This window comes from Eptesicus fuscus, chromosome 21 (genome assembly GCF_027574615.1).
Source record: "Eptesicus fuscus isolate TK198812 chromosome 21, DD_ASM_mEF_20220401, whole genome shotgun sequence".
NCBI lineage: Eukaryota > Metazoa > Chordata > Mammalia > Chiroptera > Vespertilionidae > Eptesicus > Eptesicus fuscus.
In genome coordinates this window covers 50,064,172-50,075,409 of record NC_072493.1, presented here as the reverse complement: position 1 = coordinate 50,075,409, position 11,238 = coordinate 50,064,172, and the positions used below count along the sequence as shown (strand labels likewise).

The following is an 11,238-nucleotide window of genomic DNA, read 5'->3' as shown; positions in this document are numbered from 1 at the left end:
CCTCATCTGAGGAGATTTTTTCATTGACTTTTAGAGGGAGTGGAAGAGAGAGGGAAAGACAGAGAAACATAGAAGTGAGAGAAACTTATCCTTTGGTTGCCTCTTGCACGAGCCCCGACCAGGGCCCGTGCAACCGAAGTTTGTGCCCTTGGCCAGAATCAAACCCGGGACCCTTTAATCTGCAGGTTGATGCTCTATCCACTGAGCCAAACTAGCTAGGGCTCCACTTTATTTTCTCATGTTCCAGGAGCGTTTATGTAAAATAGGAATTCTTTCTTAAGTGTCTGGTAGAACTCAGGCATGAGTTAATCTGGATCTGAACTTTTCTGTTTGTATCTCAGAATGGCATCTCAAGGTGGACCTGCCTGGAACGGTCCTCGGTTAGGAAACCTAGAGTTTAGATCTCGCCGAGGACCTGCCGACGAGGAGGGAGAGGAGGTCGCAGAGGTCAGCTTCTCCAGCCCTGGCCTCATCTCATTGAACAATAGCGGCCAGGGGCATGGGAGGGCGCAGATTCGGGACCTCTGGCAGGCCTTCTGCGACTGGCTGCAGCCAGAGAGGAACAGCAAGCAGGAGATGATCGTCTGTCTGGTGCTGGAGCAGTTCCTGCACAACAGGCCCCACAGAGACAGGGCCGCATGGCAGCGGAAGTGGGAGTCGTGTGGCAGAGACCTGGAGTCGTTCATGGAGGACCTGGATGATGACGACCTGAGGCCCGTCGGCTTGGTGAGTAGACGGTTCTGACCCCTGGGGTGAGGGACAGAGCAGAGAAAGGAATTGTACATTCTGTTGGGGGGGGGGGTGTCCTGAGGTGAACAACAAGCTACTATAGGCCCAGTTATTAGTCCTCATCAAGGGGGATGCTTTAAAAAAGCCCAAATATATTAATATATTATATAATATATATATATATATATATATATATATATATATATATATATATATATATATATATAAAATCCAGAGAGGGAGAGTTAGAAACACCAATGATGACAGAAAATCCATCATTGATCAGCTGCCTTTTGAACACCCTCTACTGGGGATGGAGCCTGCAACCTGGGCATGTGCCCTGACTGGGAATCGAACTGGTTCAAAGGTCAATGCTCAACCACTGAGCCAAGCCAGGCCCGGCATCCACTCTCTCTAAAAATCAATGGAATAATATCCTTGAGTGAGGATTAAAAAAAAAAAATCAGTTCATGATTGAGCAGAAACCTCCAGGTTGAGAAATGACTGAAGGAGAGCTGCTTCCTCCCTCAGAAAGGGCAGGATCGTGGTGGGCTCGGGGGCAGGCAGTGAGGGGTCATGCGGAAGCTGGAGGGGGGAGGGTTCCCACCAAGGGTTCCATGGCCGTGCGGATGCGGCGCTGACAGTGACCAGGCTGTGTTCACAGATCCACGTCCAAATGCGGGGGCAGGAAGCACTGTTTTCGGAGAACATGCCCTTAGGACAGGTTGTGGCCCACTTCATGGAGCAGCACCCAGCAGTAGCCCCCACAGCGCTCACCCCGGGGACACCCTCCCGGGCTCCCCCAGACACATCCCGGCCAACAGCACCAGGTGAGCCAGGAGGGCCCAGTTACCGGAGGGCTGGTCTGTGTGGACTCTGTCTTGGGTACAGTTTCTGTTATTTATTTTATTTTGCATTTATTTTTATTTTTGAAAAGTTTTATCTATTTCTTTTTATTTTGTAGATGCTAACCCTCTCCCGGGGATATTATTCAAATGATTTTTTTAGATGGTGGAAGGGAGAGGGAGAGACAGAAAGAAACATGGATGTGAGGGAAAGACATCATTGGTTGCCTCCAGCACTAGCCCTGACCAGGGCCTGGGCTGGGGAGGAGCCTGCAACCCAGGAATGTGTCCTTGACCGGAATCCAACCTAGGCCCTTTGGTCCGAAGGCCGATACTCTACCACTGAGCCAATCCAGCTAGGGCTTTTTTTATCTTTTAAAGTGGATCTTTTTTTAAGAAAATATTTTTATTGATTTCAGAGAGAAAGGGAGAGTGAGAGGGATAGAAACATAAATGATGACAAAGAATCATTGATTGGGGTTCTAGCTGGTTTGGCTGAGTGGTTAAAGCCTCAACCTGCAGACTGAAGGTCCCAGGTAATTCAGGCCAAGGGCACATGCCTGTTTGTGGGCTCGATCCCCAGTAGGGGGCGTGCAGGAGGCAGCCAATCTATGTTTCTAAGTCACCATGCATGTTTCTATCTCTCTCTCCCTCTCCCTTCCTCTGTGAATCAGTAAAATTATATTTTTTAAAAATAGAATCATTGATCGGGGATTGAGCCCACTGTCCCAAATGTGCTCTTTGGTGGGAATCGAACCTGGGACCCTTTGGTCTGCAGGCCGACACTCTGTCCACTGAGCCAAGGACTTGGGTGCAGCTTCACGGACCCCCTTTATTTCCACAGGAGATGCAGGCGAACATGGCGGCAGCCTTTCCAGCGAAGACCACCCCCCGCCCTCCCTGCTCATCCTCCAGGGAGAGAGCCGCCCGGGGCCCGCAGAGGGCGCGGCGTCCTGGGAGAGTCCACGCAGCCCCGGAGCAGCCAGTCCGGGCGCCTCCGCCTCCGCGGCCCAGGAAGAGCCTCCCCGAGAGGAGACCCCGGGGGAAACCCGGGAGGAGACCCAGGAGGAGACCCGGGAGGAGACCAGGGAGGAGACCCGGGAGGAGACCCAAGAGGAGACCCGGGAGGAGACCCGGAAGCCGGGGGGCGGAAGCCCCGGCAGCACCCGGAAGCTGTTCTCGTGTGACCAGTGTCCCCGGAAATTCCGGTACTTCTCGCGGTTCCAGCTCCACCAGCGGAGACACAACAACGAGCGGCCCTGCGTCTGCGCCACGTGCGGCAAAGCCTTCTTCCAGGCCTCGGACCTGCGTGTGCACCAGCGGATCCACGCGCGGGAGAGGCCTTTCCGCTGCGGCAGCTGCAGCCGGGCCTTCAGCCACAGGACCAACCTGGTGGCGCACGAGCGCATCCACACGGGCGCCATGCCCTACGCGTGCGCTCAGTGCGGGAGGGCCTACCGCCAGTCCTCCACCTACCACCGCCACCTGCGGATGCACCAGAGGAAGGACTCTACATCCGGGGCCTCCACGCCCCGGGCCTCCACATCCGGGGAGTCTACATCTGGGGACTCCATGCCCTAGGCCTCTCCCCCCGGGGACAGTAGGCCGGGTGTTTCCTCCCTGTAACATTTGTGTGTGTGTGTAGATATATTTATTTTATTTAGTATTTTTATTTATATCAGGGAGGAAGGGAAAGGGAGAGAAACATCAATGACCAGAGAAAATCATTGATCAGTTGCCTCTAGCATGCCCCCCACGGGGGATCAAGCCCCCAGTCCCCCGGGGCATGTGCCCTAGAAAGTGGCTGACACGTTTCCAATGACCAATAAATAGTTGTGGGATAAATGAACGTGTGTTGTTTATTTCTTAAAATCCAGAAATGTTGTCTGAGGGGGTGTGGAAAGCAGCTCCCAGGTAGCTAAGTGATATGGGCTTTTGGAGGTGCAGCAAGTAATGCTTGATAGAGTTCAGGTGCATGTAATTGAGTAGATTCAAAACCCAAGAGAATGTTGTAAACATCTTGACCAGGCCCTTCCTTTGCCTCCTGGAATCTGGCTATAAAATAAAGACTCGCCTTGCAGGCCATGGCACTGTCTCTCCATCCGAGAGCAGCGCCCCACCTAGCCCCAGCTTTATTCTCTTGTCTGTCTGTCTTTATTTTTTAAAAAACAATTTATTGATTTTTTTACAGAGAGGAAGGGAGATTGAGAGAGAGAAACATCGATGTGAGAGAAACATCAATCAGCTGCCTCCTGCACAACCCCCACTGGAAATGTGCCCACAGCCAAGGTACATGTCCTTGACCAGAATCGAACCTGGGCATGTGCTCTGACCAGGAATCTAACCAGCCATCTCTTGGTTCATGGGTCCTCATCCAACCACTGAGCCACGCAGTGTAGGCACACTATTCTTGTTAATTGTTGACTCTAGTACAGATGTCCCCTTTGCTTCCCCCTATGCTGCCCCCACCGTTTCTAGGCCCTAGCCACATTATTGTCTATGTCCTTGGGGTATGCATATATGTATATACTTCCAAAAATATATATTTATTGACTTTTGAGAGAGCAAAGGACAGGGAGAGAGAGAGAAAAAAAATCAATGATGAGAGAGAATCTCTGGGAATTGAGCCCACAATCCAGACATGTGCCCTGACTGGGAATATTACCATGACCTGGTTCAGAGGTTGGTGCTCAACCATTGAGCAACACCAGCTGGGCTATATTAATTTTTAAACATAAAAAATATGTATTCTTTATTGTTAATAGAGTTACAGATGCCTCCCATTTTCCCCTGTGTATATATTCTTTGTTGGATCTCTTCCAGTCTTCCCCAACCCTTCCCCTGGGACCGTGGTCGGCAAACTGTGCCTCCCGAGGCACACGTGACTCTTTGGCCCCTTGACTGTGGCTCTTCCACAAAATACCACGGCCTGGGCGGGTCTATTTTGAAGAAGTGTCGTTAGAAGAGGTTTAAGTTTAAAAAATTTGGCTCTCAAAAGGAATTTCAATCGTTGTTCTGTTGATGTTTGGCTCTGTTGACTATCAAGTTTGCCCACTATTACCCTGGGCGGTTGAGAAAACTACATTACCCAGGAAGCACTGCGTCCACATAGGCGGAGGTAAAGAGAATTATGGTGCCTTCGCATCCGGTTAGGGCGGGACTTCCGGCACCTCCTCGCGGCGGACATTTTCAATTCTTCTGTTCACTGGACTCACGCGCTTCAGCGCACAGGTCGGGATTTGGTCCCATGTCCGAGACGGGTGGGAAGCCGGGTCCTCGCTGCGCGGGGTGTCTCTGAGGCTCCTTGAGCCCCGACAAGCCAGGATTGGGGCGTCGGTGCCCCCCGCCTCCTCTCCGCGGACAGAGCTCCCTCAGCGTCACCCCATCGGCCCTCCCGCCTCGGGGCCGGCGCCGCTCAGCCCCGCAGCCCAGGCCGCAGCGCCCAGAGCAGTGAGTGCCCGTGGGGGGCGCAGGGGGCGGGGGGGCGACGGGCTGCGGTGCCGCCGGGGAGGCCGTGGGGGCTGAGCCGGGAGGGGGAGAGCCAGGCCTGTGTGTGTCTAAAGGCGACAGAGAGGAGGAGCGGCGGCTTCCGGGAGGAGGGTCCCTTCCTCCTCAGGGGACGGGCTGGGGGCTGTGAACACAGAGGGACATGGAGCCCCGAGGGATGCGGGCATCACCCGGCCCGGGGCTGGGCCAGGGCCCTGAGCAGCCTGAGCCCTGGGTCCTGGCGGTGGGTGCCGGGCCCTCCACAGACCTTCAGTTCCACAGGTTCCTGCAGGTGCAGAGCCGCTCAGGGGGCTGGTCTGTGGGGCTGATGTCAGGGCCTCACACTTTTTAAAAATATATATTTTTATTCATTTCAGAGAGAAAGGGAGAGGGAGAAAGAGATAGAAACACGAATGCTGAGAGAGAAGCATTGATCAGCTGCCTCCTGCACGCCCCACACTGCGATTGAGCCTGCAACCTGGGCATGTGCCCTTGTCCGCAATCGAACCTGGGACCCTTCAGTCCATAGGCCGACGCTCTATCTGCTGAGCAAAACCAGCCAGGGCAGGGCCTCACACTCTTGTGGCCTCTGAGGTAGTGGGGTCCTGGGGCTGTCCAGCCCCTCTTCCTGCCCTGGGACCTGCAGACACTCAGCCCAGAATCCTAAGGCCAGATCTGAGGTGGTAAGAAGTGGACTCTGTTTTTGGCAACCAGTGGCGTGAGATGTGAGGGGTCCTTCCAGGAAGAGATACCAAGATACCAGGATGTGCAAAGGCTTGGGGTGATGACTGAGCTGGCTCAGCAACTGGCAGGTGTACTTAAAATATACATTGAGTGACCAGATTATTATGATCTCTGAATGCATAATAATCTGGACACTCAGTATATTTTATATATATATATATATTATTTATATTTATATTTATATAATATATTTTAGAGGCCTGGTGCATGAAATTCGTGCATGGGGGGGGGGTCCCTCAGCTTGGCCTGCACCCTCTCCAATCCAGGACTCCTCAGGGGATGTTTGACTGCTGTTTTACCGGCAATTGGACATCCCTCTCACAATTCAGGACCACTGGTTCCTCCTAACTGCTCATCTGCCTGCCTGCCTGATCACCCTAACTATCTCTACCTTCCTGCCTGATAGCCCCTAACCACCTCTGCCTGCTGGCCTGATGACCCCTAACTGCCCTACCCTGCCAGCCTGGTCGCCACTAATTGCCCTACCCTGCCAGCCTGGTCACCCTTCTAACCGCCTCTGCCTTGGCCCTTGCCACCATGGCTTTGTGCGGAAGGATGTCCAGAAGACATCCCGTTTAATTAGCATATTACTCTACCTTTTTATTAGTATAGATTAGAGGTGTGGTGCATGAATTTGTGCATGGGTGGGGTCCAGCCAGCCTGGCCAGGGGGAAGGGACATGGGCAGTTGGCCGGCCTGCCTGCTGGTCGAACTCCTGGTCGAGGGGACAATTTGCATATTAGCCTTTTATTATATAGGCTATACACTTGAGTGGCCAGATTATTATGCATTCAGAGATCATAATAATCTGGCCACTCAGTGTATATATACATATTTTTGGCCCTAGCTGGTTTGGTTCAGTGGCTAGAGCGTTGGCCTACTGAAGGGTACCAGGTTTGATTCTGGTCAAGGGCACATGCCCGGGTTGGGGGCTCAACCCACAGTAGGGGGCTTTCAGGAGGCATCTGATCAATGATTCTCACCATTGATGTTTCTAACTCTTCCTCTCCTTTTCTCTGTGAAATCAATAAAAAAATTTTTAAAATAATGAAATATGAAAAAATAAGAATATATCTATATATACTTTTATTCTGATTTTAGATGTAGAAAGGAAGGGAGAGGGAGAGAGAGAGAGACAGACAAACATCCATGAGAAGAAACAAGAATCAGTTCCCTCCTGCATGACCGCTACGGGAATCCAGTCCCAACCCCAGGCAGGGGACTTGACTGGGACAAGTGCGACCTCTCAGTGCATGGGTTGATGCTCAATCAACTGAGACACATGAGCCAGGACTGTGAATCACTTTAATACAGGGAATCATGGTCAGCTCAGAGGATCAGTGTGACCCTGAGGAATGGTTTCTTTTGGGGCCCCTGTTGTGGGAGGTGGGTGTCACAACACAGCAAAGGGACAGAGTGGTCATGTAGAGTGTTGGGGGGATAATGGTTTCCCAGCGGCCAAGGCTTTAAAAGATGAGTGGACATGAGATGAATGGGAGGCTGAAGAGTAAATCCAACAAGAGGAGACTAGGGCTGGTACATATTCTCTAAACACTCACCAGGGTTTTGCTGTGACCCTGGGTGTGGCCTGGGGGTTGCAGTCAGTCTTGTGGGTGAGCTAGAGGCTTGAGTGGTCACCTGTGAGACTCACTGGGCTTGGTGCAGAGGGCCATCCGGGCTGGGACTTGAGTGTCGGGTAAGTGGAGGGATGTTGGCTGTGATTGGTGAAGGGACATCAAGTGCAGCACCAGGGCGGGTGGGCTCTGGATATCAGATCTGATTGCATTTCTCAGTAAGTGAGGTTGAAGGAAAAAATGGTCATGGATAGAAGCCTTCATAGCAGGACTCAGGGCTGCCTCTATGAGTGTGGACTCTCAGAGTCTGGCAGTACTTGATCCCGTTTGAATTTGGTAAGCTTTCTCTGGACCACATCTGCTGAGTAATGAGTAAGAGGCCAAGGAGATGCCTGTGGGGGGCTGGGCTGTGGGAGTGCAGGAGTGAGGGCGGTGTGGGAGAGAGTGATGTGCACGTGGAGAGGGCCCTGACATTGACAGGAGAGTGAATGATGGGTGAACTCATTTCTGGTAAGGTCTGGGTGATACAATAAGAGGAATTTTATTTTATTTCTTAAATATATTTTATTGATTTTTTTTTACAGAGAGGAAGGGAGAAGGATAGTTCATTCCTTTAATGAGAGAGAAACATTGATCAGCTGCCTCCTGCACACCCCCCACTGGAGATGTGCCTGCAACCAAGGTATATGCCCTTGACCGGAATCGAACCTGGCATCCTTCAGTCTGCAGGCCGATGCTCTATCCACTGAGCCAAACCGGTTAGGGGAATAAGGGGAATTTTAGGCTAATTTCCTAAAAAGAGGGGTGTTGTGGTGCAACTACCAGGTCCGTAGCTTAGAAGCCATTTATCTACCCACCTTCCATTTGTTGTGATGGCTGGCACAGTGATACATAGGAATGAGATAGCATACATCAGTGTGACCTGGGCTTGAAAATCTCCACGGGCATGCATAAGGGAGAAGGGGAAAAGAGAAACAGGTTATGGAGGAGATGAACTTCAATTTTGGAAAAGAAGGGATTAGGAAACAAGCTGACCTCGCCACAGAAAATTTGTGTTATCTTTGAAGTTGTCCCTGTGGGAATGAAGCTCTGTGAGAGAATTATTATTCAAAGAACTATGTGCATCAGGTAGTGCAAAGTGATGGCCTCAGCACCCTGGGTTTGGGATTGTAAGAGTGAAGTGTGATGCCATGTTTTTGGTGTCTTGGAGGGACCTTCTGGGGTACTGTATGGGTATTTCCTGGCCTAACCAGTGTGAAATCACTCACAGTCCCTTTATGGCCAATATCTCTCCTTACCCTATGTTCTTGACACCCACTCTATTGACAAGAGGCAGTGTGGCCTACATGTGAGGCCCAGAGCTCAGGTATCTTCTCTCTGCTCAGGTGCCTTTATTGTTGTGGGAACACAAAATATCAGTCGGAATTTAAGAAGCAAGTGACTTTCCTGGGACCAAGGCCTGCTATCTTCTCCAGTGTGGGAGCAGAGGCAGTAGATGAATGTGGAGGGTCAGAGAAATTACATACTTGGAATCTTAGGAAAGAAGCCGATCATGGACTGAGCTTTGCCCTCCATGACAGGATATGAACTTGGAGGTTGTGGCCATTGTCTTCTCTCAGGAGGAGTGGGGGATGCTTGATGAGGCTCAGAGACTTCTGAGCTGTGATGTGATGCTGTGGTGTTCTGATGCTGTGTGTTTCTGTGCTTGTGGTGCCTGTATGTTTCCTGTGAGTTTGTGTGTCTCTGCACCCTAGAAACCAGCAAATGCAAAGGCATTCTCTTCCGGGGTGATGGAGAGGACACATGATGGAGGTGAGCTGAGTGGAGCTCTCCATCATGTGTTCTTTCTCCTCCTGCAGGCTGAGCCCTTAATGCTTTTGCTCTTCCACGTGTCTGTTATTCCTCTGGGGAATCCCATCTCAGGCTCCAAGGATGGATGAAGTGAAGGGTCATTTCATAGAATCCCAGGCTGTGTGGAGGTGGGAATTGGGGAAGACTCTGAAGACAGAAGGAGATATAGAGCGTGGAGGGGGCTGTTTGTGGACTCTGGGCCTTCATGAAAATGCTGTAGGATCCTGGATGCCTGGGAAGGAATGAGTGGGTGGGTGCATATGGGAACAGCTGATGGGGAAGACTCCAGGGCCTCTTAAGTCCCCCTCAGTAATGAGGACTGGATACACCTGGAGAGGGCTGGGAGAGTCAGGTGGGACTGCTAGTCCCTGAAGAGCAGGTCAATCCATTGCCCTTGTGAAAGCTAGGCTGACGGTAGTAGAGGAAGGTGCCTGCGTCTCCTCAGAGCATCCTGGACCCCTCACAGCCCCAAAAGAGGCTGCTTCCACGCAGTTGCCTTAATGGGGCCCATCAAGTAAGTCAGGTTCTCCTACTGAGCCCTTGGTGTTTGCGGCAGCCCTGTGATGTATTTTGACCAATGAAATGTGGGAGTGAAGTCTGTTACAGAAGTGTCTAGAAACACTAAGACTAGCCATCCTCCCTTTCCATTTCTAATAACACGTAGTAGGTACCAACCTGGTGCTTCTACTTTATCCCAGTCCCAGGGAAACCCGGGTGTTCATGTGCTATGAACGAGAAAGATGCCTTCTTTACTCTAAGCCACTAAAGTTTGGGCCTGTTTGTTACCCACAATAACATCTAGCCTGTTTTAGTGGGTACGCATCCCCTATTCTACCCTCTAGGAGGCAGCAGAGCCTAACATAGAAGCCACTGTTCTGTTGTTAGAGACACATGGGTTTGACTTCCAGCCCTGCCTTTATTAATTCTACAATAATTCAATTTACGTTGAGTTTCTGAGCCTGGGTTTCCTCCCCATAAAATAGATGGTTAAACCATCTCAGGTTGCAGAGAGGATGAAATGAAATAATAATGCAGGGCCTGGCACCTGTAGTAAAACATTCAGTAACTGTTAGCTGCTTAACTTCACATTGGGTACTGACCACAGACATCCAGACAATGTGGGAAATGTCAGCGTATTGGCCTATGTAACCCTTCAGATACTGCTTTGAAACGAGTAGGATGGGATTATGTATAATATAGCCTGCTTTTTCTCTTAATTATGTGGTATTTTTATGTTAAATATAAAGAATCTGACAGCTGGAGTGGCACAGTTGGTTGAGCATCTTCCCATGCACAGAAAGGTTGCCAGTCCAATTCCTGGTCAGGGCACAAACCAGGTCTCTTGGTTGTATTCGCGGTGGGTTGGGGACATGCAGGAGGCAGCTGATGGGTGTTTCTCCATCTCAATTTATTTCTCTAAAATTCAAATTAAAAAATTTTTTTAAAAAATCTTAAGTATATAACTATATATATTCATTTAGATTTGTAGTCTTCAGGAATCAATGAAGTAATACTTTCCGCCGTAACCGGTTTGGCTCAGTGGATAGAGTGTCGGCCTGCAGACTGAAGGGTCCCAGGTTTGACTCCAGTCACGGGCATGTACCTTGCTTTCGGGCACATCCCTAGGAGGGGTGTGCACGAGGCAGCTGATCGATGTTTCTCTCTCATAGATGTTGCTAACTCTCTATCCCTCTCCCTTCCTCTCTGTAAAATCAATAATAATAATAATAATAAAATAATAATACTTTCCACCTCAGGGAGCATTCTGAGTTTCACGGAATCTGAAATAATGTCTCCAAACAAGAGATTAGTTGCAGACAACACTCCACAAAAGCCTATAACAGCCACCAAAACCTCAAGTTGTCATTACCCAGTGCCACTCAGCGTCCCAAAACCAACACTGCAATGGCCAGTCAGTGACTGGGATCCTACTGGCACCTGGGGGGCCTGGAAAAGTCCGTTACCCAAAGGGCAATGGGCCCAATGACGGCTGAGTTTAGCCAATGAAG

The 11,238-nt window shown here is 50.6% G+C and overlaps 1 protein-coding gene across 1 annotated transcript; it reads left to right on the top strand.

The window, feature by feature from the left end:
* Positions 1 to 322: 322 nt before the first annotated feature.
* LOC129147577 (zinc finger and SCAN domain-containing protein 4-like) lies at positions 323 to 3,155 on the top strand. Its single transcript, XM_054710117.1, has 4 exons — positions 323 to 726; positions 1,394 to 1,577; positions 2,419 to 2,622; positions 2,731 to 3,155. Exons 1-4 carry the CDS (start codon positions 343 to 345, stop codon positions 3,153 to 3,155), a joined length of 1,197 nt encoding a protein of 398 aa, XP_054566092.1. The 5' UTR covers positions 323 to 342.
* Positions 3,156 to 11,238: the final 8,083 nt, after the last annotated feature.